A 26,444-nucleotide genomic window follows, 5' to 3' on the forward strand; every position below is an offset into this window, starting at 1 on the left:
AAAACACCAATACAGTATACTAACACATATATATGGAATTTAGAAAGATGGTAACGATGACCCTATATGCGAGACAGCAAAAGAGACACAGATGTATAGAACAGTCTTCTGGACTCTGTGGGAGGATGTGAGGGTGGGATGATCTGGGAGAATAGCCTTGAAACATGTATATTATCATATATGAAACATATCACCAGTCCAGGCTTGATGCATGAGACAGGGTGCTCAGGGCTGGTGCACTGGGATGATCCAGAGGGATGGGATGGGGGCTCAGGATGGGGAATACATGTAAACCCATGGCTGATTCATATCAATGTATGGTAAAAACCACTACAATATTGTAAAGTAATTAGTCTCCAACTAAAATAAATAAATAAATAAAAGAATACGCATCAACTTGCATGGATGGTTGAATTAAGATTTTTCTTAGTAGATTGAAGGGATGATTACACTAGAGTAGGATTTCCCACATAATCATTTGTGGTCATCTATTTACCGAGTTTCTTTGAATCTGTTACATGCCTCCCAGACAAAGGAGTTAATAATCTAGAGTCTCTGCCTGAAAAACTTGAAGAAGTAGAAATAGGTGAGTTCTGCACACAGTCCTGGTTATGACTCCTGAGTCTCTGGGGATTTCATGAACCAAGAGTTTGGTGAAGTCGTAGTGAGCATGACACTGCCTTACATTGAACATGATAACTTTATCTTGTCTTTCATCCTTTTAACTTGAGCAGATTTGGTGGTGCTCCCTCTTGGTGAGCCTAAACTTTCTACCTTTATAGGGAATTGGGAGACATTGTCTACAGTCCTGCCCTACTTTACAATGAGATTTGTAGACTGCAACTAGTCATTAAGAATGTTTTGCTTAAAACTCAAATGGGGCACTGTATCAACCTAGAGGGGTAGAATTTGGAGGGAGATGGGGAGAAGGTTGAAAAGGGAGGAGATATATGTTTACCTATGGCTGATTCATGTTGAGGTTTGACAGAAAACAAAATTCTGTAAAACATTGATCCTTCAATTTAAAAAAAAGAATTTAAAAAAAGGAAAGGTTTACTCTGCACTCTTGATTTCAAGTTACAGAAATCAACTCAAGCCATCTGATGCAAAAAAGCTTAGTGGACTATGTAGTTGCAAATCTCAGACACAGAGAGATTTGAGGATTTGCAGCACTCTTCAGAAATGTCTCCTTTTTCTATCCCTTATCATGACATTACTATATTTTTACTGAACATTTCCATTGATGGCAAATATGGTTTTGGAGGCTTTTCAAGCCTAATGGTCATGAATATTTGAGAGCATGTCTGGATCTTCCACCTTCCATATCAGCCTAACAAGAGCCTTGCTGGTTCACATGCCTGCTCTAGGACATCTGATGCTTGAAGAGAAAAGGAAACCTGATTATCTAGCCCAGGAGTCATTTGCAATTTTTATTCTGGAAATTATGGCATGGAACTTACTGCCATTCTCAGACCAGAGACATTTCAAGAGAGGCAAGTACAGGAAACAGACATAATTCACGGAAGTCACGGAAATCCCTTTAAGAACATAGAAAAATTGTATTTTTTGTAACATGTAATAAGTGTAAGAGAATAGAATAAGCCTCCTTCCTATAGACATTGCTTACAACTCCAAACACAAATCACATTGCAAATACTAGTATGTAGAAAGTTATAAACCTACCTCATGGAGATTTAATTCCTGGTGCCTGGCAGCCTGGCTAATCATGGAGAAATTATTTTGTCACATCTCTAATATGCCTGCTTCTGTTCCATCCAGGGGAGGAATTATTTCCAAAAGATGAAAATCAAAAATTGATATTTGATTCCTTGGATCTCTGTCACACGTGGGAGGTGAGTCCAGGGAGGAGAGAAGCAGTGGAGAAGCCAGGAGAGGGAGAACCTCCTTCATCTCTTCCACCTGTGAGAATGGGCTGTGGACCATCAGACTCAGCAGTTCATGAATCTAAGGGCTGGGTTGCTGGGGTTGAGGGGAGGAAACCATTGCTGAAATGTTCACATAGAGGAATGAGATGGAGAATTTTGGACAATGAAGACAAGGCATTTCTTTCCTTGCATGTGATATGTCTCCTTCGTTTTTTTTTTTTTTTTTTTAAGGCAGAAATAGTAATTGTTCAACTGATGTGATGACTTTCTTTCCTTTTTCCTCTTGACACTCAATGCTAATTCTTGATGGTGACCATGTTTGTTGATTTTTTCAGCATTTATTCTTGTTCTTGCCCATTCCAAGTGACTGCTCACCACCCCTCCCTCCCAGGCCCTGGAGAAGTGTAAGGACACAGCGCTGATCAAATCCATTGGGGTGTCCAACTTCAACCACAGCAGCTGGAGAAGATCCTGAACAAGCTGAGGGTCAAGTACAAGCCGGTCTGCAACCAGGTAAGCAGCTTGATTCCTCTCCCTCCAGCTCTTCAGAACCTCCTTCTTACACTGGAGACAGATATCTGTCTGTCCTTCCCTCCTGTTCATCTGAGCTTTGTGGGACAGAGGACTCTAGAGAGCAGAGTTTCTGTCTGGGTGGTGTGAATAGAACCCAAAGTAGTATCTCTATGTAATCTGGATGGAAAAGGTGGGGAGGGCATCCTTCTGAATTTTGGGTAGAATCTAGAACTAGAAGTAGGAGGTGTTTCGCTGAGATTAAAGGATGACAAGATTGGATGGGAGAGTGCCCTGGAATGAACTGTGTATAGGCAGGAAGCCTTGAAAACATTGAATGGAAAGTAATAAAGTAACCAATCAGCTGAGATGAGTGGTAAGTGTTTGTGTGGGGTTCTGATGTCTGAATCCTTAGTCTTGGTGTCTTAGCCTTTATGAGTCTCAACAGAGAGCACAGAACAGAAAATGTGCTGGAGATGACTAAAGTCATCCAGGTTAGAGGGTAAAGTTAAAGACTTGAGGTGATGTTAACAGAAGATAAAACATTTACCTGGGAATATCTACTCAAATATAGAGTACACTTTTTTATTACTCAACTTGGACTGGTTCTCCCATCCATGGTCTGTCATAAAGTTAACTGTATAAACACACTTTTCTCTACTTCTCTCTCGATGTTGATATTTCCATTTACATTTAATGTTGCAATCTTTCCTTTAGGCACTTAAAACTTTTAATCTGCCTCTGTCATGTTAATATTACCTTTTCAAATAATCTGACACTCTTCTCTGTTGACATTCTACAGGTGGAATGTCACCCTTATCTCAACCAGAGCAAACTGTTGGATTTCTGCAAGTCACATGATATTGTTCTTTTAGCCTGTGGTGTGCTGGGATCACAAGGAGTAAAAAATGGTATTGAATCCTATTGAAGACAAGTGGGAGTTTCCCTAAAATTCAATTTTTGATGAGATTTTTTTAAAATATAAATTTATTTATTTTAATTAAAGGTTAATTACTTTACAATATTGTATTGGTTTTGCCATGTATCAACATGAATCTGCCACAGGTATACACGTGTTCAGGACGGGGAACATGTGATGAGATATTTTAAAATACAGTACTCAGATAACTCTCCTAAGCAAAGGGGAGAGAGGGGAGGGATGGAATATTTTCTTTTCTTATAACTTCCCATCACCCAGCCATTTTTTTGTACATTGTATCAGCTGCGATTCATGGGGTCGCAAAGAGTTGGACACGACTGAGCGACTGAACTGAACTGAACGGATTAGATCGTAAACTCATCATTAACAAACATCTGCATTAAAATCTATATATAATCCCCTAGTTGGAACCAGAGACACAAGCTTATGTCATGATTTATGTAGTTATTAACTAATAAAACATTTCTAAAAATAGAAATTCCAAGTCTCAGTTACCTTATGTGTAAAATTGGGATAATAATATGCAATTGTGAGGTCTATTATGATAGAAAAAACCAAACTTGAACCACTTATGTAAATATCTAAAGAAAAATAATGAGGGAATAAATGTCTCTGATTTTGAGACTACTTACTTTTTATTAATACCTTAGGAAAGTGAGCAGAGAAGGCAATGGCACACCACTCCAGTACTCTTGCTTGGAAAATCCCATGGACAGAGGAGCCTGGTAGGCCGCAGTCCATGGGGTAGCTAAGAGTTGAACACGACTGAGCAACTTCACTTTCACTTTTCACTTTCATGCATTGGAGAAGGAAATGACAACCCACTCCAGTGTTCTTGCCTGGAGAATCCCAGGGATGAGGGAGCCTGGTGGGCTGCCATCTATGGGGTCGCACAGATTCGGACATGACTGAAGCAAGTTACCAGCAGTAGCAGCCGGAAAGTGAAATTTAAAAAAATTCCTGGAATTTCCCTTCTGTTTCTCTGTTCATGCCCTTGATTATAGAAGAAAAACAACCTCTGAGAATTAAAGAAAAAACCCACAACTTTAGCAATCCTGGTCTCAGGTCAATAATGCATCCAATACCTGCAGAGCTTTGTAAGCACAGAATGGGAGGTGACACAGTTGAGATGCTGATTCAGTTATTCTTCAACTAAGCCATGAAATTTGTATTTCTAACAAAATCCCAGGTGATACTGATGATGCCGGTCCATGGACCACACTTTGAGAAGCACTACTTAATCTGTCTGGGAAAACTACTCACAGACTGAGTACTTAGTCTCAGCTCCTCTGGATTTCTGAATTTCCTTCTAAGGTGAATGTGAACCACCCCATTCTCTTGGAGGACCTGGTTCTTTGTGCCATTGCCAAAAAGCACAAGCGAATTCCAGCTTTGGTTGTCCTTCTCTATCAGAAACAATGTGGGGTTGTGGTTCTGTCCAAGAGTTACAACAAGAAACAATTCAAAGAGAATATACATGTGATGAGTCAGGCTATGGGTAGAGGGCTCCTAAGGAATATCCTTCACAAGAGTCATTCTTTGTCTATTTCTCAAGACTTTCCTTGAGTTAAAATGATTTACCAGTTCTTCCCTGTGCATGAATGCCTTGTGTGTATTCCTGATGGTTTTCTCCTCCTGCTGTGGCAACAGGAGAGGTGGCCTGGCTGTGGAGGGTTCATTTCAGTTCAGTTCAGTCACTCAGTCATGTATGACTCTTTGCGACTTCATGGACTGCAGCACACCAGGCTTCCTTGTCCATCACCAACTCCCAGAGCTTGCTCAAACTCATGTCCATTGAGTCGGTGATGCCATCCAACCATCTTATCCTCTGTCTTCCCCTTTTCCTCCTGCCTTCAATCTTTCCCAGCATCAGGGTATTTTCCAATGATTCAGTTCTTTGCATCAGGTGGCCAAAGTATTGGAGCTTCACCTTCAGCATTTGTCCTTCCAATGAATATTCAGGACTTATTTCCTTTACAATTGACTGGTTTAATTTCCTTGCAGTCCAAGGGACTTTCAAGAGTCTTCTCCAACACCACAGTTCAAAAGCATCAGTTCTTTGGCACTCAGCTTTCTTTACAGTCCACCTCTCACATCCATAACATGGCTGCTGGAAAAACCACAGCTTTAACTAGACGGACCTTTGTTGGTAAAGTAATGCTTCTGCTTTTTAATATGCTGTCTAGGTTTGTCATAGCTTTTCTTAGAAGGAGCAAGGGTCTTTTAATTTCATGGCTGGTCACGATCTTCAATGTCCAAGATCTTGGAGTCCAAGAAGATAAATTTAGACAGAAAATAGAGATTTTAGTTCCAGTGCTAGGTCTGAAATTTATCCTATCACTTTGTACAAATGATGTCTTCTTACCTTCATTCTCAATGGACGAAATTTCACTATGTGATTATTTTACGCCTTTTGGACTGTTTTAACAAAATGCCACAGATTTGGTGTCTTAGAAACAATGAAAATTTGTTTCTCACATTTCTGAAGCTGGAAGTCTGAGGTCAGGGAGCACTCTTGGACAGGTGAGGGCCCTCCTCCAGGCTTCTTCTTGTATTTTAACATAGTTGAGGTGGGCAGCAGAGTTCTCCCAAGTTTCTTATATGACCATGATGTTGTTGAAATCTCATCAAAAAGGCTCCACCATCATGACCTAATCACCCCCCAAAGGCTCCATTTCTAACACCATCCACATGTGAATTTGGGGGCATGAAAATTATGGTAGCAATCTTTAATCTCCAAACAATAGTGATTTTATTTTGCATTTTCCTGAATACTAATAAGTTTTCATCTTCATATATTTAACCTTCTTGCGTTTCTGTCTTTGTGAAGTTCCTCTTCAAGACTTTGTCTGCTTTTGCATGGTGTCTCTCATTTGTTTTCTGTGTAACAGAGCATTACTGTGCCCTTAAGCATAGGTGTACAGAAAACTCTCCAGTTTTAAGATTTAATGCAGAGATCAGTTATGTGTGTCTTGATTCTATCGTTTGAGATTCCGCCTGCACTCAGCTCAACTGTTGTCCTCTTGGCTGTGCTCTCGTGCATTTGCTGTTCAGTTCAGTACAGCTTGGCAGTTCTGCTTTAGCATGTGGATATGACTCTTGTCAGAGGAGACTGCATGCTTCTCCATGTAGTTTTTCATATATATTCGGCTAGAATCTGGTCAACTAACTTGGTTTTCATTTCAGGACAACGCTGTAATTTCAAGCCAGGGAGTGGGAAAAAATCCATGTCATTGTCTCTGCTCAGAACTAAGTCACCACTTCTTTTGGAAAACTTAAATCTCCATTGCAAATTACAGGTCAGGCCATGTCAAGGGTTAGGTGCATGGTCCCCTGAAAAATTGTTTTTCTGTTTCCATTGAAATTTCATTCAAAAGTATACCTGAAACTGACTTTCTAATATGATATAAAAATGATTGCCTATATGTTTATTTATTTAAATAGAAATCTAAGTGTCTTTGTATTTCATCAATTTTTATTATCAACTCTGTCATATAATAAGTGTCCATAAGCACATTTGTGGCCTTTATCTTCCATTTAATTTTCAGTTTTCTGTTCTGTGTTTTTAAAAAGGAAAATAAGTGTTCTTCTTTAGAATGGTACATTTGTCTTTAAGGATGTCTTGACTGCTCTTGACCAACTGTTCTTTTATTTAAAATTTAGTATTACTTTACTGACTTCTACAAAAGATTATGTGTTTAAGACTTTGGTTCATGTTGCACTGAAAGAAAGGCAATGCCAAAGAATGCTCAAGCTACCACACAATTGCACTCATCTCACATGCTAGTAAATTAATGCTCAAAATTATCTAAGCCAGGCTTCAGCAATACGTGAACCGTGAACTTCCTGATGTTTAAGCTGGTTTTAGAAAAGACAGAGGAACCAGAGATCAAATTGCCAACATCCGCTGGATCATGGAAAAAGCAAGAGAGTTCCAGAAAAACATATATTTCTGCTTTATTGACTATGCCAAAGCCTTTGTGTGGATCACAATACACTGTGGAAAATGCTGAAAGATGGGAATAGCAGACCACCTGACCTGCCTCTTGAGAAATCTGTATGCAGGTCAGGAAGCAACAGTTAGAACTGGACATGGAACAACAGACTGGTTCCAAATAGGAAAAGGAGTAAGTCTAGGCTGTATATTGTCACCCTGCTTATTTAACTTCTATGCAGAGTACATCATGAGAAATGCTGGACTGGAAGAAACAAAATCTGGAATCAAGATTGCTGGGAGAAATATCAATAACCTCAGATATGCAGATGACACCACCCTTATGCCAGAAAATGAAGAAGAACTAAAAAGCCTCTTGATGAAAGTGAAAGAGGAGAGTGAAAAAGCTGGCTTAAAGGTGAGCATTCAGAAAACAAAGATCATGGCATTTGGTCCCATCACTTCATGGCAAATAGATGGGGAAACAATGGAAACAGTGTCAGACTTTATCTTTTGGGGCTCCAAAATCACTGCAGATGGTGACTGCAGCCATGAAATTAAAAGACTCTTACTCCTTGGAAGAAAAGTTATGACCAACCTAAACAGTATATTCAAAAGCAGAGACATTACCTTTACCAACTAAGGTCTGTCTAGTCAAGACTATGGTTTTTCCAGTAGTCATGTATGGATGTGAGAGTTGGACTGTGAAGAAGGCTGAGTGCCGAAGAATTGATGAGTTTGAACTGTGGTGTTGGAGAAGACTCTTGAGAGTCCCTTGGACTGCAAGGAGATCCAACCACTCCATTCTGAAGGAGATCAGCCCTGGGATTTCTTTGGAAGGAATGATGGTAAAGCTGAAGCTCCAGTACTTTGGCCACCTCATGCGAAGAGTTGACTCACTGGAAAAGACTCTGATGCTGGGAAGGATTGGGGGCAGGAGGAGAAGGGGAAGACAGAGGATGAGATGGCTGGATGGCATCACTGACTCGATAGACGTGAGCCTGAGTGAACTCTGGGAGTTGGTGATGAACAGGGAGGCCTGGAGTGCTGCGATTCATGGGGTCGCAAAGAGTCAGACACGACGGAGTGATTAAACTGAACTGAACTGCACTGAATCACTAGATCACTCTGGAAAACGTATTTCTTTAGATAGTTAAGCTTTTTTTTTTTCATGACTGTGATGTGAATTTTTAATAATTTGTGTTCTTTAATATTTAAAACACTTTTCATTCATAACTGTTTACACTAAAGTGTTAGTTGCTTTAGTTGTGTTCAACTCTTTGTAACCCCAGGGACTATAGCCCGCCCGTCTCCTCTGTCCATGTGATTCTCCAAGCAAGAATGCTGGCGTGGGTTGCCATTTTCTTCTCCAGGACATTTTCCCAACACAGGGGTCTTCTCAACTAAGGCATTGACATATAGGTTTTGTTAGATTTATTATATTAGATAATGAGCAAGTTTCATATCAGATTCTTGAATAGGCTTTCACAGGGAGCCTCCTTCCCACACTGCTTCAGCAGAATGCTGTCACCCTTAGGGAGTGTTGGGGAAAGGCAATCAGTCTAATGTCAGCTCACGTTCAGTATCAAGTCAGGAGTGTCTAAAGCAGTGTGTTTGAAAAAAGCAAATTTTAGTTTGTTTTCTGTCACAAGTGATTCACTCAGAAAGATAAGGGACTGATGCACAATGTTTGTGAGGTGGACAGAGTAGGAGAAGGTGTGGAAAGGAGAGGTGAGAATTCATCAGAGGATCCTAGGTTGTTCTCCTGGAAGCTGAGGACAGACATATCTTCCCTGTCCCCTCTTCTTGTCTCCATCCAGCTGGAAAGTCCTCCAGTGCCCAGGAGGAGGGTGGCTCCTTCCGGGAGAGGTTGAACTGATTGTTCTTTCCCTCCAGGTGTTTGAGTTTGAACTGAGTCCAGATGACATGAAAGCAATTGATGGCCTCAACAGAAATATAAGATATTATGAATTTCTAATGTAAGTGACTGTTTCACACACAGAGTTTTTTTTGTTGTTGTTTTTTGGTAGCGGACAGGTGAGCAGGGGAACTAAGCTTTTTAAAAGCTTCAGTCAGTCCTTAAGTCAGTCCTCTTTTCAAGACTGAAAAGAAAGACAGTCTAGCATAGAAGTCTTTCAGCACAGGAGTCAACCAGGTACTTCCTGCAGACCTCAAACCAGAAGCTCCCTCCAGGGCCCCATCCTTGATCAGCAGAAATGGGATTGGGGCCCAGGACAGCTCATCAGTAAAATTCCCACAGTTGACATTGTGGTGAATAAATTCACTACTTTGTGTCCCTAATCCCTGTGCTTGGTGTACCTCCTCTCACAGCCCAGGGAGCCAGGAAACACAAAGGGCACAGTCTCCATAGTCCACTGTTCTTTCAGGGATCAGTGAACATGTTTAATGTTTAATTATTTTCACATCAGGGGAAAATGATTATATTAATTATAAAACTATGTTGTAATTAAGCCAGATTTCATGAATGAATCCATCTCTTTGTCTTCCAGTGGTGTCAGTCACCCTGAGTATCCATTCTCTGAATAATATTGACTCTCAGCTCTCACTGTAGTTCTTTGATAACTTCTTACTTCTAGAGTGGTTAAGAAAATTTTTGTGCCTGAAGGAGAAGTTTAAATAAAGTGTCTGAACTTTCTAAAACCATGCTTTTCCTTTTAAAAATACACTTTTTATGAAACAGCATAGACTTCAAAGTAAGAATACTCTTTTTCCTGATGATTAAAATAATAAAGATATATGACAGAATATTTAGATAGAAAAGGGACAGGACAGGGAATGATGATCAGCTGTGTTTACCCACTCAAAAATACTTCCTTTGGTGCATTTACATTGTGATTTTACTTGACAAATGTGTGTGTTTGTTTATTTACAAAGACATATAAACTTCAATCTACAGGTTGTATTCTTCTTTTAAAACATAGCTTAAGTATCTTGGTAAGCTAAAAACATGATTTTAAAAATCCAGCATTATATTTTGCTTCCTGTATAGCAAGCAGCACATCTTAGTCATATATGTAATTTCTTATTTGTCTGCCTGTGCTCAGCATTTTGATGAATCCTTACACATTTTGAGTTTATTCAGTGGTCATTCAGCAAAACTTTACTGAATATTCTTTAGAAAGACATTGTTGTATCAACAAATGTCAATAACTGAAATGAGAAATGTCTCGAGTCATTAGTCTCATGGAGAATGAGACTGAATGAAATCAGGAGAATTTAACTGTTAGAAATGGGTAAGTGTCTGTTGAGATAATTCTGCACAATCTCTCTCATTTCTGTACTTCTGTTAGGCAGAGACACAAACTACCGTTCACCCCACACAACTTTTCATTTGTATCAAACAGCCTTGAAAATAGAGACAGTGGTTCCCTGCATTTCTCTGGAACAGAAAACATTTATTCCAGGAAGGAAGGGTGTTCATGGAACATTTAAGGGCCAGCAAGTCTGCTGATGTGGGTGGAGTTTAGTGAGGTGGGGAGACAGGAGCTGGAGACAAGTCAGAGAGCCAGTGGGGCAGGGGGTCCTTGTCACATAGGCTTTTAAAGGACTTTACTGTGAGGGAAATGGAGAAGGATAGTTCCAGAACACTGTTCCTCAGGCCTCTCTCTGATAGCTGATGACCACCTTGGCCCATCCAGACATCCTGCTGGTCTGAGCCGGATCTGTACGCCCCATTGCTCACTCTGCCCAGCATGGGTGGCCCTTGCCCCAGGGAGAGTGAACTGGATCCAGAGGTGCTGAGGGGGCATTTGTGGGCTTGGGGGCACACAGGCTGCCCAGTAAACTGGCCGAGTCCTGGGCAGCATCTGGTCACCCTCTCAGCCTGTTCCAGGAGCAGGAGTGGGTTCATGTCTCAGGAGAGGAGTCAGGTTCCTGGGCTTCCTGTGGGTCCACCTGGGTTCATAGCAGCTGCGGGGTCGCGACCTCCCAGAGTCATCCCAGGGCTGCAGTTCTCAGTGTGTGGTGTGTAAGGGTCTCTCCAGGGAGGGCCTCTGAGCCCCTGTCACCCAACTTGTCTGGGGCCCTCCTGGGGTTCAGTCCTGATCTGCTGGCTTCTCTTCCCTTCCCACCCAGCTCTATGGGGACAGTTCTTTACAGCCCTGGTGTGGACAAGGCTTCCTGCTGTTGTCGTGTGTTATTAGGAGATGTGATCCTGATGTGTTCCTGAGGGAGCTGAGCTCAGTGTCCTCTTGCCCACCTGGAGCTCCTCCCAGCACAGTGGTGACACTCGCTGTTTGCTAAGTGTGGCTCCTGTGATTGTTCAGGAAGCGTTGGTGCTGATTTCTTTTCTTCCTTTCATGGATCAGGCTTCCCAGGTAGGGCAGTGGTAAAGAACCTGCCTGACAGTGCAGGAGATACAGGTTGGATCTCAAATCCAGGAAGATTCACTGGAAAAGGAAATGGCAGCCCACTCCAGTATTCTTGCCTGGAGAATCCCATGGACAGAGAAACCTGTCAGGCTACCGTTCATGCTGTCGCAAAAGAGGGGTTTTGACTTAGCCAACTAAACAGTAACAACAACAGTTTCATGGCTCATGTCATTCCCTCTTTCTTTTTCCACTCTGTCTTTTTTTTTAGCTTTCGTGTTTCACTTTTCTTTATTGTACACTTTTTCTCTCTCTTCCTCTGTATGTTCATGACTGGGTACTTGGACAACCACAACACACCCACTGTTTGCAGATTTGTACCACATCCTGATTGTCTTTCACTAGGTGGCATGGCATGTGCCTGGTCCAGGATCAGCCCAACAGGAAACTAAGAGCAGTTGAGTTCAGTTCAGTTGCTCAGTTGTGCCCAACTCTTTGTGAGCCCATGGACTGCAGCATGCCAGCCCTGCCTGTCCATCACCAACTCCTGGAGCTTGTTCAGACTCATGTCCATTGAGTCACTGATGCCATCCAATCATCTCATCTTCTGTCATCACCTCCTTCTCCCACCTTCAATCTTTCCCAGCATCAGGGTCTTTTCCAATGAGTCAGTTCTTTGCATCAGGTGGCCAAAGGATTGGAGTTTCAGCTTCAGTATCAGTACTTCCAACGAATATTCAGGACTGATTTCCTTTAGGATGGACTGGTTTGATCTCTTTGCAGTTCAAGAAACTCTCAAGAGTCTTTTCCAACACCACAGTTCAAAAGCATCAGTTCTTCTGTGCTCAGCTTTCTTTACAGTCCAACTCTCACATCCATACACGACTACTGGAAAAACCATAGCCTTGACTAGATGGACAAAGCAATGTCTCTGCTTTTTAATATGCTGTCTAGGTTGGTCATAACTTTCCTTCCAAGGAGTAAGTTTTTTTTTAATTTCATTGCTGCCGTCACTATCTGCAGTGATTTTGGAGCTCCAAAAAATAAAGCCTGCCACTGTTTCCACTGTTTCCCCATCTATTAGCCATGAAATGATGAGACTGGATGCCAAGATCTCAATTTTCTGAATGTTGAGCTTTAAGCCAACTTTTTCACTCTCCTCTTTCACTTTCATCAGGAGGCTCTTTAGTTCTTCTTTACTTTCTGCCATAAGGGTGGTGTCATCTGCAACTGAGTTCATTTCTGAGTCAACAATGTAGCTGACCCGTGGATGACTCTGGTTCTGGGGAATTTATGACTGTTTTTGAATGTTTTACTATCCCCCAAATCCACACCTGTTATACTCAGTGTTTGACATGGTCTAGTCTTGTGTCTCCACCGTTACTCTCTTGTCCCTGTCCCCACATATATAAATCCCTCTGCAGCTGTAAGGAGCCTCCCCCAGCTGCTCTTCAGTTTAAGTTCAGAGTTAAGTGAAATGGACACCAGTCTTCAGTCAGCCCCCAAGTAGGTGGGAACTTTGCATATAAGGATTTCTGTCATTAGTTTGTTTTGAGGGAGGCAACTGGGTGCTGAGCTGCTGCCATTTACAGATCAAGACACCACTGTACAAGTCAGAGGAGAGGTGAATGTGAATAAAAACACATGGAAATGTCCTTCTACAGTTCTGGATCTTTCCTAGTTGCATGTTCACTTTGTAGCTGTAGATCTTTGACTGTTTCCCAGAATGCCTATGACATTTTCAGCCGCTTCCTGTTTCCATACTTCCTTCTCCAAAGGAGACTTCATTCCTCCTAGCTCACTATTTTGCTAACATCACTCTATGTGTTAAACTAAGTTTTCCTTCACAACATCCCCTTATACTAGTACATCATGATTTCCCTTACTCTTCTCAATTTTGTTGCAGTTTCAGTTGTTTATAGGTTTTCCTTTTATGAATAATGTTGAACAGGATAGTAAATTATGTAAATATTTGTCAGCTACATTATGAGTGTTTTTTAAAAATTGTGTAACAAAGTCCATGGTATAAACACTCAGAGTCTGTTTGCACACTGCACATGGTAACCAATAATTATTAATATTTAGTCTCCTATAAACATCTTGCCAAATGTCTGATTTTGGAATCCTTTTCAGGATTTTACCCTTGTCAGATCTGTAAGGGTTCTCAGGTGGCTCAGTGTTAAAGAATCTGACTGTTAATGCAGGAGTTGTAAGAGACGTGAGTTCCCTCGTCAGGAATTTCCCGTGATACAGTAAATGGCAACCCACTCCAGTATTCTTGCTGGGAAATTCCATGAACAGAGTAGCCTGCCAAGCTATAGTCCATTGGGTTATAAAAGAGTCAGACAGGACTTAGCAACTAAAACTTCCACCAGTACAGGTCTATAAAGCAAAATAATTTTGCTGGTGGGAAATGTAAAAAGGCAGTTTGTTTTCATTTGATATTTTTATTCTTTATTAAGGGATTACATTTTGAAAAAATGCTTATTAAACATTTTTTCAAATTGTGTGACTTGTGTGTTTGTATGTACTACAAGATAGTTGTTTCAAATGATGTTTGATCAAGAGTGGGCTTCTTAATTAGAAAAATGAAATGACGGGCATTGGAGGTTTCTGTGTAACCTATGGTCAATAACTGTTCTGCACATCTCATCATTATATAACTTGAGATATTCTGATAAGAAAAAGCAAACAAGCTAAGTGGTTAAATACTCCTCTTACCCTGTGGGACTCATTTAATCCTTCTCCTCCTACAGCGTGTCTGCTAACATCGGACAGTCAGCTGGGGCGTTAACTTCCTGTTCTTTATAACCTCTGAAGTCAAAAGAAAAAAATCAATCTGCTTACTTAGTGGAGCAACAAACAATGGATCCCAAAGGCCAGCGAGTGAAGCTTAATGATGGTCACTTCATTCCTGTCCTGGGATTTGGAACCTTTGCACCTCCAGAGGTAACATTAGTGGCTGTGGGTTGAGATATAAATAGTAAGTGAATATAACATGAGAGGAAGGGACTTGGGTTGTCAAGCACTGAACTCCTGTGTGACTCTGGGAGGATCACGAGGTTCCACTAACCAGGCTAGAACCATGCCCTGTGAAAGGGGAGAGAGCATCCAGTCTCCACTCTGCATCAGAATCTGAGGCTGTGCTCACCTGCAGATTACTCTGGGTTCCCCTCCAGTTTCCACCTCTTTCCCAGATTTGCTTTGAGGGGGATTGCAATGGTGGGGTTTCTCTGTGTATTTAATTAGTTCAAAAATTTGCTCCTTCTGAAAAGACATGACCCAGAGAAATATTTGAGTTAAAGTTCTCAAAGATGAGGTGACTGAAAACTAATGGGAGACAATTTCTTTTCTACTCTGGGGTGCCTGCTTGGTGCTAAGCAAGACACTCCAGCTGTGTTTTGCCTGTACTTCTGTTTCTGCTTGGAAGCTTCTTCTAATGGAAAATATACTGTCATTTGAGAGGATAAACTACAGTCTTACAGGAAAGGTTTTGTAATGTTTTCTTGGGTGTTATAATATGTTTTTATTAAAGTATAATTTTCAGTGCTTTGTCGTAAGAGGAGTGTTGGTGATCAACAATGGATCTTTTATGAGAATATAGCTTTGTACAGCTTTAATAGATACCGTTTTTATTTAGTGTATTCTGCGTGGCTTCACTGGTAAACAGAGGTCTCAATAGCTTTCACCTGCTTTCTTGATGCTTTTACCAGATAACTTACACCTTTATTGATTTTGCTTCAAACATCTCACAGTATAAATCATATCCATGACTACAACCTTATATTGAGTCTTAAGATTTCTTCCAGCAACTTGAAGTGGTCTTGCTGATGCCAGCAATCAACCACCGATTGCCTGGTATTAAATGTTTCTGCGTGTCCATTTAGTTACTTACTAGGAATGAAGTGACGACAGATGATGAGATGGTTGGACGACATCACTGACCCAATGGATATGAGTTTGAGCAAACTCCAGGAGATAGTGAAAGACAGGGAAGTCTGACGTGCTGTAGTCTCTGAGGTCTCAAAGAGTTGGCCACGACTTGGTGACTGAGCAACAACAATGTTCAGGGAAACTGTCATGGCTACATCACCACACATACAGAACTAACCAAAGGCACACAAAAAAGTGGGTTCTTGGGAAGATCAGCCTGGGCCTTAGCAATCTCTTAATCATGTGGATATTTAACTTTATTTTTGTTGCTTATGTAGGTTCCTAAGAGTGAAGCTCTGGAGGTCACCAAACTTGCTATAGAGGTTGGATTCCGCCACATTGACAGTGCTCATTTGTATCAGAATGAAGAGCAGATTGGCCAGGCCATTCGAAGCAAGATTGCCGATGGGACTGTGAAGAGAAAAGATGTATTCTACACTTCAAAGGTGCTGTGTGTTTTCTGTGTGCACATGTGTGTAAGTGATTGTGTGCAGGTGACAATTAGGTAATAGGATCAGTAGTTATTTGGTCAATGGTACTTATTGCTACAACTTTTTTCACATATATTTATATATTAAATCTAATATCCTTCTCCACCAAACCATACTCTCCCACCAAAGGAAGAATGTGATTATACCCTTCTCATCATCGGTGTGTTCAAATTTTGGTTTTAAATTAGTCCCTTGCTTCTCTGAGCCTATACCAGAGCAATGTGATTTAGTATGGGTGAATGAATCAGAGAGAACAGTTGTCAGATTATAGCTTTCCTTATCACCTGGTAGACTTTCTAGAATTTCTTCTCATTCTGAATCAGTTCTTAGATCTGTCAGTATGAGAGCATTAGGACAGGCACTTTGTGTATCACACAAGATCTAGCCAAAGTGTCTTGACTTATCTTCTGCCCATGTTAATATGTTCAAGGTCTTTTCCCTACAGTTACGTAAACAGCAAGATATTAATTAATTCTGAGAGATCTGATTGTTTGATCCAGTTAGAGCAAGTTTGTGAGCAGGTTTCACATTCTATCAAACATAATCAGATGATGAACATGGTAATTTTCCAATAATTCTTTTTATCTCTTCCTTCATTTCACTCCATTGTGAGTGATGTAACTATGTCTGATTCAACTGATGATATTTTAAGCAAATAATAAAGCTTACATGGGTAAGTTAGATCAAAAAGGACCTCGAAAGGAAAATGAGCATCTTTCTTGAGGTCATTTGTTTTAATCAATAAAAATGTCTAAAGTGTTAGACATAGTCCATTAGTTGTGTCCATCTCTTTGTGACCCCATGGGCTAAAGCCTGCCAGTTTCCTCTGTCCATGGAATTGTACAGACAAGAATACTGGAGTGGGTCTCCTTCTACAGGGGATCTTCTCCAGGTAAGAATACTGGAGTGGGTTGCCATTCCCTTCTCCAGGGCATCTTCCAAACCCAGGGATCAAATCTGGTCTCCTGCATTGCAGGCAGATTCTTTACTGTCTCAGCTACCAGGGAAGCCCCCAAATGTCTAAATATTAGATGAAAGAAGAAAAAAATTTACCTGAAGTATTGGAATTCCCTGGGGGTCCAATGGTTGGGACTCAGTGTATTATTGCCATGAGCCTGGGTTTCATCCCTAACTAGGGAACTAAGATCTCTTCAGCCTCACGTTTAGGGCCCCCCATTCCCCCCCATCAAATTACCTAAAGAATTAATTTAACACAGCTTCTATTGTTTAACCTCTGCAGCTTTGGTCCACTTCTCTTCGTCCAGAATTGGTCAGACCAGCCTTGGAAAAGTCACTGAATAATCTTCAACTGGACTATGTCGATCTCTATATTATTCATTTTCCAGTGGCTCTGAAGGTTGGCAATCTATTTTTAAAATCAGTCACATATATATATTTTTTTGCCTCAGAATGATTATAAACTTGCATGGATGGTTGACAAGATTTTTCTTAGTAGGTTGTAGGGAAGCCCTCACTACAGCAGAATCCTCTCAAATAATCATTTGTGATAATATTTTACTGAGTTTCTTTGAATACGTTACCTGCTTCCCAGAGAAAGGAGTCTAATAATCTGACTCAAAAACTTGTGAAAATAAAAATAGGCAAGTTCAACATAGTCAAGATTATGACTCCTGAGTCTCTGGGGATTTCATGAACCCAGAGTTTGGTGCAGCCATGATGAGCATGACACTGCCTTACATTGAACATAATGAGTTTATCTTCTCTTTCAAGTTGAGCAGATTTGGTGCTCTTTCTGTGTAGGTCTAAACCTCCCAGCCTTTACAGGGAATTGGGAAGCCTTGCCTACACTAATGCCTATTTTCATGATGTTTGTAGACTGCACTCAACCACTAAGAACTGTATCATGTAGAACTCTTGATTTTAAGTTACAGAAATCTACTCAAGCCACCTGATGCAAAATAGCTTGGAGGACTATAAAGATGGCAGGTCCCAACCATGGAGATCTAAGGATTTGCAGTACTCTTCAGAAATGTCTTAAAAACAAAAACAAAAAACCTTTATCAAGGCAATCCTCTAGGTTTGCTTTACTTTTACTGAACATTTTCCATTGGTGGCAAATATGGCCTTGGGACAGCTCAAAGCTCATGGTCATGAACATTTGAAAGCATGTCTGGATCATCCACATTCCATATCAACTTAAGGAGAGCATTGCTAGTTCATATGCCTGCCCTAGGGTATCAGATGCTCAGAGGGAAAAAGAAGTCTGATTATTTAGCCCAGGTCAAGGTTGCAATTTTTATTCTGGAAATAAAGCCATGTAGCTTACTTCCATTCCCAGCTCAAAAGAGGCATTTCAAAAGAGGCAATTATAGGAAACAAACAAAATTCACATAAGCCAATATGAGTCCCATTAGGATCTAGAAAAATTATATTTATTACAACAGATAGTATGTGTAAGAGATTAGAATAAGCCTCCCTTTAAAGACATTGCTTAAAACTCCATATGCAATCACTGCAAATATGAGTATCTAGAAATTTATAAACCTACCTCATGAAGGTTTAATCCCTGGTGCCTGGCAAGCTGGCTAAATGTGGAGAAATTAATTTGTGACATCTCTAAAATGACTGCTTCCATTTCAGCCAGGGGAGGCACTTTTGCCAAAAGATGAAAATGGAAAACCAATATTTGACTCCGTGGATCTCTGTCACACGTGGGAGGTGAGTCTAGGGAGGAGAGAACCAGAGGAGGAACCAGGAGAGGGGGAACCTCCTTCCTTTCTTCCACCTGTGAGAATGGGCTGTGGACCATCAGACTCAGCAGTTCATGAATCTAAGGGCTGTGATGCTAGGGTTGTGGGGGAGGAAACCATTGCTGAAATGTTCACAGAAAGGGATAGAGGAGGAGAATTTTGGCCAGTAAGACAGGCATCTATTTCCTTCCACGTGATATGTCTTCTCTGAGGTTTTTCTTAGGAGATAGTAATTTTTCTTGTGTCATGACCTTCTTCCCCTTTTTCCTTCCTTATAATCAATGCTAATTCTGGACAGGAGACATTTTTTACAGATTGTTTTTCAGCTTTTTTTTACAGATTGTTTTTCAGCTTTTTTATTCTTGTTCTATTGACCATTCCAAGTGACAGTTCATGACTGTTCACCACCCCTCCCTTCCAGGCCCTGGAGAAGTGTAAGGATGCAGGGCTGACCAAGTCCATCGGGGTGTCCAATTTTAACCACAAGCAGCTGGAAAAGATCCTGAACAAGCCAGGGCTCAAGTATAAGCCCGTCTGCAACCAGGTGAGCAGCTCAGCTCCTCTCCCTCCTGCTCTTCAGAACCTCCTTCTTGCACTGGAGCCTGATGTCTGTCTGTCCTCCACTCCTTTGTGGACAAAAGATTCTAGAGAATAGGACTCACAGTGGTATCTGTGTCTGCTAATGTCTGGGTAGAAAATGTGGGAGACCTTTCTGTTAAATTGTGGTAGGGACTGAGGGAAGGTAATGGAGGTGAAAGGGGTTAGACTAGACAGGCAGAACTAAAGGAAAAAGGTGTTTCCCTGAGCTGAAAGCAGGACCAGAAGTTGATGTGAAAGTGCTCAGAGGGAACTGTGTACAGGAAGAAAGACAATGAACATATGAGTTTCCCAAGTGGAGCATCAGTAAAGACTCTGTCTGCACTGAAGGAGAAGCAGGCTCCATCCCTGGGTCAGGAAGATCCCCTGGATGAGGAAAAGGCAACTCACTCCAGTATTCTTGCCTGGGAAATCCCACGGACAGAGGAGCCTGGTGGGCTACAGTTCAGGGGGGTTGCAAGAGTTGGACAGCTAAACAACTAAACCACCGCCACCAAAGAAAAGTCATATAAGATGGATTTCAGAGTTTGTATGGGGTTTGAATGGCTGAATCCTTAGTCTTGGTGTCTTGGCATTTATGAGCACAGTAGAGAAACAGGCAGCACAGTACACAAAAATGTACTGGAGATGATGAGAGTCATCCAGGTAAGAGGGTGAAGTTGAAGGGTCATGGTGATGCTAACACTAGATGAAATATTTACTCTGAAATATTTACTCAAATGTAGAGCCCACCTTGTGCTTTTCTCCATCTTGGATTAGTTCTCCCACCTATGTCTATGATAAAATTAACTATATAAACACACTTTTCTCTATTTTTCTCTTGATATTGATATTTCCAGTTTACATTTAAGTTGCAGTTTTTCCTTTAGCACCTCTTAAACTTTTAATCTTCCTCTTTCCTGTTAATATTGCCTTTTCATATAATCTGACACTCTTCTTTGTTGGCATTCTACAGGTGGAATGTCACCCTTATTTCAATCAGAGCAAACTGTTGGAGTTCTGCAAGTCACATGATATTGTTCTTGTTGCCTATGGTGCTCTGGGATCCCAAAGAATAAAAGGATGGTATTGAATCCTATTGTGTACAAGTGGGAGTTTCCCTAAAATTCAATTTTTGATGAAATAGTTTAAATCGTACAGTACTCAGATAACTCTCATAGGCAGAGGGGAGAAAGGGGAAGGATGGAAAGAATTCTTCTCTTTTATTTTCCCAGCTCCCAGACAATTTTTCTACATTGTATTAGCCTTATAGATTCATCAGGAACAAGTGTCTGTATTAAAATCTCTATATAATCTCTCTTTGAGACCAAAGACACAAGCTTATGTCATGATTTATCTATCTATTAACTCGTGAACATATTTCTAATAATATGCATTTCTAGCCTCACTTACCTTATGTTTAAAATTGGGATAGTAATATGCAACTCCCAGATCTACCATGATAGAAAAAATTCAAATATAAAGCATTTTTTTAAACATCCATAGAAGACTAATGGTGAAATGAATAGCTCTCATTTTGAGACTATTCAAGTTTGATCAATACCCTAGAAAAGTAAAAAAAAAAAAAAAAATTCCTAGTCTTTTCCTTCTCTTTTTCTACTCATGGTGGTTAAAGAAGAAAAAAAGTAAAAAAAAGAAATAAATTCCACCTGTTTGGCAGCACTGGCCTCAACTCAAAAATGCATCTGAATCACGTGCACAGCTTTGTAAACACAGAATGGGAAGTGACACAGTTGCGGTTCTGATTCAGTTGGTATTCAGCTCAGCCATGGAATTTGTATTTCTAACAAGATCCCAAGTGATGCTGATGCTGTTGGTCCATGGACCACACTTTGAGAAGCACTGTCTAGAGTGGGCCTACTTGGTCTGTTTGGGAAGTCACCTTACAAATAAGTCTCAACTCCTCAGCATTTCTGAATTTCCTTTCAGGGTGAACCCAAACCTCCCCTTTCTCTTGGAGGACCCAGTTCTCTCTGCCATTGCCAAAAAGCACAAGCAAACCCCAGCTGTGGTTGCCCTTCGCTACCAGATACAACGTGGGGTTGTGGTTCTGGCCAAGAGTTACAACAAGAAGCGGATCAAAGAGAACATACAGGTGATGAGTGGGGCTGTGGGCAGAGGGCTCCTAAGGAATATCCTTCACAAGCGTCATTCTTTGTCCAACTGAGGACAGATATGGCTTCCCTGTCCCCTCTTCTTGTCTCCATCCAGTTGGAAAGTCCTCCAGTCCCCAGGGGAAGGCTGGCTCCTTGCGGGGTGGGGGGAGGTAATGTGATTGTTCCTTCCTCCCAGGTGTTTGACTTTGAACTGACTCCAGAAGACATGAAAGCAATCGATGGCCTCAACAGCAGCATAAGATATAATGAGCTACTACCGTAAGTGACTTGCAGATGCTTCATGATTTTCTGTAGCAGGCAGGTCAACAGGGAACTAACGTTTTTCAAAGCTTAGTTTTAGGGAGACAGTCCTAATTTCTAGCATAGGAGTAAACCAGGGGCTTCCTGTAGACCTCAGACCAGAGGTTTTCTCCAAGGCTCTATCTCTGACCAACAGAAATGTGACTGGGGCCCAGGCCAGCCCAGAGATGATATGGTGGTAAATTCACTACTTTGTACCGCTCATCCCTGTGTCTGGTGCACCTCCTCTCAGGGCCCAGGCACCCTGTGGACACAGACAGCACAGAGCTTTCAGCCCACTATTCTTTTAAGGACTTATGAAAATATTTCATCTTCAATTCTTTTTTACATCAGGGGGAAATGATTATATTAATTATTACTATGTAATAATGAATCCATCCTTTAGCACGTTCATGTTTATCCTAATACAATTGTAAAATGCCATGCTTATGTTTTTATGGAGGAGGGGCCCACAAAGGCCACTGTATATGGGTACTGAGAGGTCACAGTGGGCCTGCTTCAACTCTGCCCCACCCCCGCCCCCTGCCAAGAGTCTAGTTGCTTTTCTCCCTAGTGGGCATTTCTTTACCAAGCCATCATTCATTTCTTTCAAATTTATCTCTTCATTGGCCTTTTTCCCCTGTTCTAATTTCCATTTCTTCATCCTTATAATGTCACCAAATGAATCACAAGTAGATCATGAGCTTAACTGACCCTCCAGTGAGTGATGGCCATGTCCTTGGCAGGACACACTCAGGTAAGATCGTCTGGTCTCTCTGGTTTTTTGAGTCCAGACTCACCCCAGTGTAGCCTTTGTCAACCAGGGCTCCATCCCACGGGGAGCCCATACCTCCTTGACTTTGACTTAGTCAGTACCATGGAATTTCAGCTGCCTAATTACTGCAGGTGGTTGTCAGAATTGAAGAGACAGAAGGCTAATCAAACACAAAGAAGTTGAAAAGAAGTTTAAAGAGAAGAACATACAATTTAGTGATAAAGCAAACATTTAGTTTTGAATGAAAGATCTCAAAACTCTCTCTTGTTTGTAAAGCTGTATCTTGATAAATGAAAAAAGGGACCCTTTTCTGTTCTCAGCCTTTGAAGTATATTTCTATGTGCTCCTTCATTAAGCTGTGAATGCCTAGACTTGCTCATATTTGTGGGTTTAGGTAAACAGCATGGTTCTTTTGATATGGAATTGCTCAGAATACACTCTTTAATGAATTGAATTGAAAAGGACAAATTTAGAAAGAAAAATGGGAACACAAGAAGCAGAAGACAATGGTAATACCAATTATGAACAATAAGCATTCTCATAAATTATACAGTGATTTATTCTCTAGTTATGATCACTCAGATGAATGTGGTATCTCTTCATTATATTAGAAGCTCCTCACCAGGGACACCCTGTGTCCTGGCTTCAGTAGTTATTTTCTGAATGTTGTGTGAAAAAGATCAACTAATTCCTTAAGGGTTCTCCTTTTCATCATCTAGCGTCCTATGTTTTACCTATGGCTCCATCTTTAGCCATCGTTCATTTTTTAAAAACTTTTAAAAACCATTAAAAATTTTAAAAAGTTATTTATTTTGGCTGTGCTGGATCTTTGTTGCTGCGTGGGCTTTCTTCTCTAGCTGAGGCGAGTAGAAGTTACTCTGTAGTTGTGCTTCGTGGGCTTCTCATTGTAGTGGCTTCTTTTGTTGTGGAGCACAGGCTCGAGGGTGCACAGGCTTCAGGAGTTGTGGTCCCCAGGCTCTAGAACACATGCTCAGTGGTGGTGATGCATGGGCTTAGTTATTCCATGGCATATGGGATATTCCTGGACCAGGGATCAAACCCATGTCTCCTGGATTGGCAGGCAGATTCTTATCTACTGAGCCACCAGGGAAGCCCCTAGCCATAGTTCTTGGCCCCTTTTATAAACTGTAACCTGGGTCAAATTACCTGTCATTGTGTAGATTTTGGCACTGGACATACAGGTCCAGTGTGCACGTGGAGACGGCATCTGCGTGTGTTCTTGCTGGGGGAGAAGGAGGGACGTGTTTGTAGAGTCAGAGTGTCAACCCATCCTGACTGCAACATAGAGTCAAGCTCTCTATGACAACATGACAGATTTAATAAATTAACACTCCTCTTTCTCTTTCAGGGGTGTTGGTCACCCTGAGTATCCATTTTTTGAAGAATATTGACTGTGAGCTGTATACGCGCATTATACCAGAACGACTTGCTTCTAGGGCTGTGAAGAGGATTTCTGTACTTGGTAGAGGTGCTTTAAAAAAGTGTCTTCCATTTCAAAAACTTGCCTTTCCTTTATTAAAAAACATTTTATGAAATAGTGGTCTTGAAAGTATTGATTCTTGTCTTTCCCAATAATTAAAATAATACATGTAAAAGCTACAGAAAATTTGGAAAATAAAAGGGAAAGTTTAGACAATGAAGCTAACCTGTGATTAATCCATTTAGTAATACTTAACTTTGGTGCATTTTCCTTTGTCAGTGAAATGTTAGTCAGTTGACCTAAGAAAGAAATGGAAAATTTTATTTGATTTAAATGTGAGGATTAATACCTTCAAGGAAGAGCATCTCAGAAAGTTCTGAGAACTGTTCTGTCCATTAGAGGTCTAGGTACAGTTATGGAAGTTTTTAGAAAGAAGGCTGTACATCAAATGACATATTATTGACAGTGTACATAATCCAGATCTAAGCATCATCGTGCTGGGTCATGTAACGCCTAACAAGGTCAAGATAGAACGCTCTCTTTTAAGGAATTGTCTTACTGATTCTGGGAAAATGTTGCTTTTCATGGTTGAGCAGGTCTTCCCTCTGATGGGGGAGGTCTGATCCACAGGTCATGCAGACACACAACTCACAGTGAGGAGAGAGGAGTGCAAAGGACAGAGAACAATTTTTTGTTGCTGAAGTTTGTCTTGTCTTTTCACAAAATATGTAATTTATTTCACACTTTCGTAATTTTCCTTTCCAACTGTGTGTGCGTTCGTGCTAAGTCACTTCAGCCGTGTCTGACTCTTGGCGACTCTATGGACTGTACCCTGTGAGGCTCTTCTGTCCATGGCATTGTCCAGGCAAGAATGCTGGAGTGGGTTGCCATGCTCTCTTCCAAGGGTCCTTCCCGATCAAGAAATTGAACCTGCGTCTCCTGCATTGGCAGGCAGGTTCTTTACCACTGGCGCCACCTTGTGTATTTATTTATAAATTGAAATAATCTTCAACACACAGGTTGCATACTTTCTTTTTACTTAGCTTAAGTATCTTGGTAAGCTATAGCATAGTATTTTAAAATTGCAGTATTATATTTTGTCTATTGTAAAGCAGTGCATCATATCAAATTATCCAATTTTAAGTCATCTGCCCATGCTCAGCGTTTTTTTAAAATTAATTTATTTTTTATTGAAGGATAATTGCTTTACAGAATTTTGCTGTTTTCTGTCAAACCTCAACATGAATCAGCCATAGGTATACATATATCCTCTCCCTTTTGAAACTACCTCCCATCTTCTTCCCCATCCCACCCCTCTAGGTTGATACAGAGCCCCTGTTTGAGTTTTCTGAGCCATACAGCAAATTCCCATTGGCTATCTATTTTACATATGGTAATGTAAGTTTCCATGTTACTCTTTCCATACATCTCACCCTCTCCTCCCCTCTCCCCATGTCCATAAGTCTATTCTCTATGTCTGTTTCTCCACTGTTGCCCTGTAAATAAATTCTTCAGTACCATTTTTCTAGATTTTGTGTATATGTGTTAGATTATAGTATTTATTTTTCTCTTTCTGACTCACTTCACTCTGTATAATAGGTTCTACGTTCACCTACCTCGTTAGAACTGACTCAAATGTGTTCCTTTTTATGGCTGAGTAATATGCCATTGTGTGTATATACCACAACTTCTTTATCCATTCATCTGTCGATGGACATCTAGGTTGCTTCCATGTTCTAGCTATTGTAAATAGTGCTGCGGTGAACAATGGGATATATGTGTCTCTTTCTTTTATTATTATTATTATTTTTTTCCTTTACAATATTATATTGGTTTTGCCATACATCAACATGAATCTGCCATGGGTGTACACAAGTTCCCCATCCTGAACCCCCCTCCCACCTCCCTCCACATACCATCCCTCTGGGTCATCCCAGAGCGCCAGCCTCAAGCATCCTGTATCCTGCACCGAACCTGGACTGGCGATTCATTTCTTATATGATATTATACATGTTTCAATGCCATTCTGCCAAATCATCCCACCATCTCCCTCTCCCTCTCCCACAAAGTCCAAAAGACTGTTCTATACATCTGTGTCTCTTTTGCTCTCTTGCATACAGTGTTGTCATTACCATCTTTCTAAATTACATATATATGCAATAGTATACTGTATTGGTGTTTTTCTTTCTGGCTTACTTCACTCTGTATAATAGGCTCCAGTTTCATCCACCTCATTAGAACTGATTCAAATGTATTCTTTTTAATGGCTGAGTAATACTCCATTGTGTATATGTACCACAGCTTTCTTATCCACTCGTCTGCTGATGGGCATCTAGGCTGTTTCCATGTCTTGGCTATTATAAACAATGCTGTGATGAACATTGGAGCCCACGTGTTTCCTTGGTGTGCATGCCCAGAAGTGGGATTGCTGGGTCATAACGCAGTTCTATTTGCAATTTTTAAGGAATCTCCACACTGTTCTCCATAGTGTCTATACTAGAT

The 26,444-nt window shown here is 40.9% G+C and overlaps 1 protein-coding gene and 1 pseudogene across 1 annotated transcript; both read left to right on the forward strand.

Annotated features, from left to right (window-relative positions):
• The first annotated feature begins 1,300 nt into the window (after window positions 1-1,300).
• On the forward strand, window positions 1,301-9,817 carry LOC138091117 (prostaglandin F synthase 1-like; annotated as a pseudogene).
• Window positions 9,818-14,445: 4,628 nt separating this feature from the next.
• On the forward strand, window positions 14,446-23,975 carry LOC138091745 (dihydrodiol dehydrogenase 3). Its single transcript, XM_068987707.1, has 9 exons — window positions 14,446-14,547; window positions 15,810-15,977; window positions 17,263-17,379; window positions 18,624-18,701; window positions 19,155-19,277; window positions 20,286-20,395; window positions 21,260-21,425; window positions 21,623-21,705; window positions 23,871-23,975. Exons 1-9 carry the CDS (start codon window positions 14,464-14,466, stop codon window positions 23,911-23,913), a joined length of 972 nt encoding a protein of 323 aa, XP_068843808.1. The 5' UTR covers window positions 14,446-14,463; the 3' UTR covers window positions 23,914-23,975.
• Window positions 23,976-26,444: the final 2,469 nt, after the last annotated feature.

This window comes from Capricornis sumatraensis, chromosome 15 (genome assembly GCF_032405125.1).
Source record: "Capricornis sumatraensis isolate serow.1 chromosome 15, serow.2, whole genome shotgun sequence".
Lineage (NCBI taxonomy): Eukaryota > Metazoa > Chordata > Mammalia > Artiodactyla > Bovidae > Capricornis > Capricornis sumatraensis.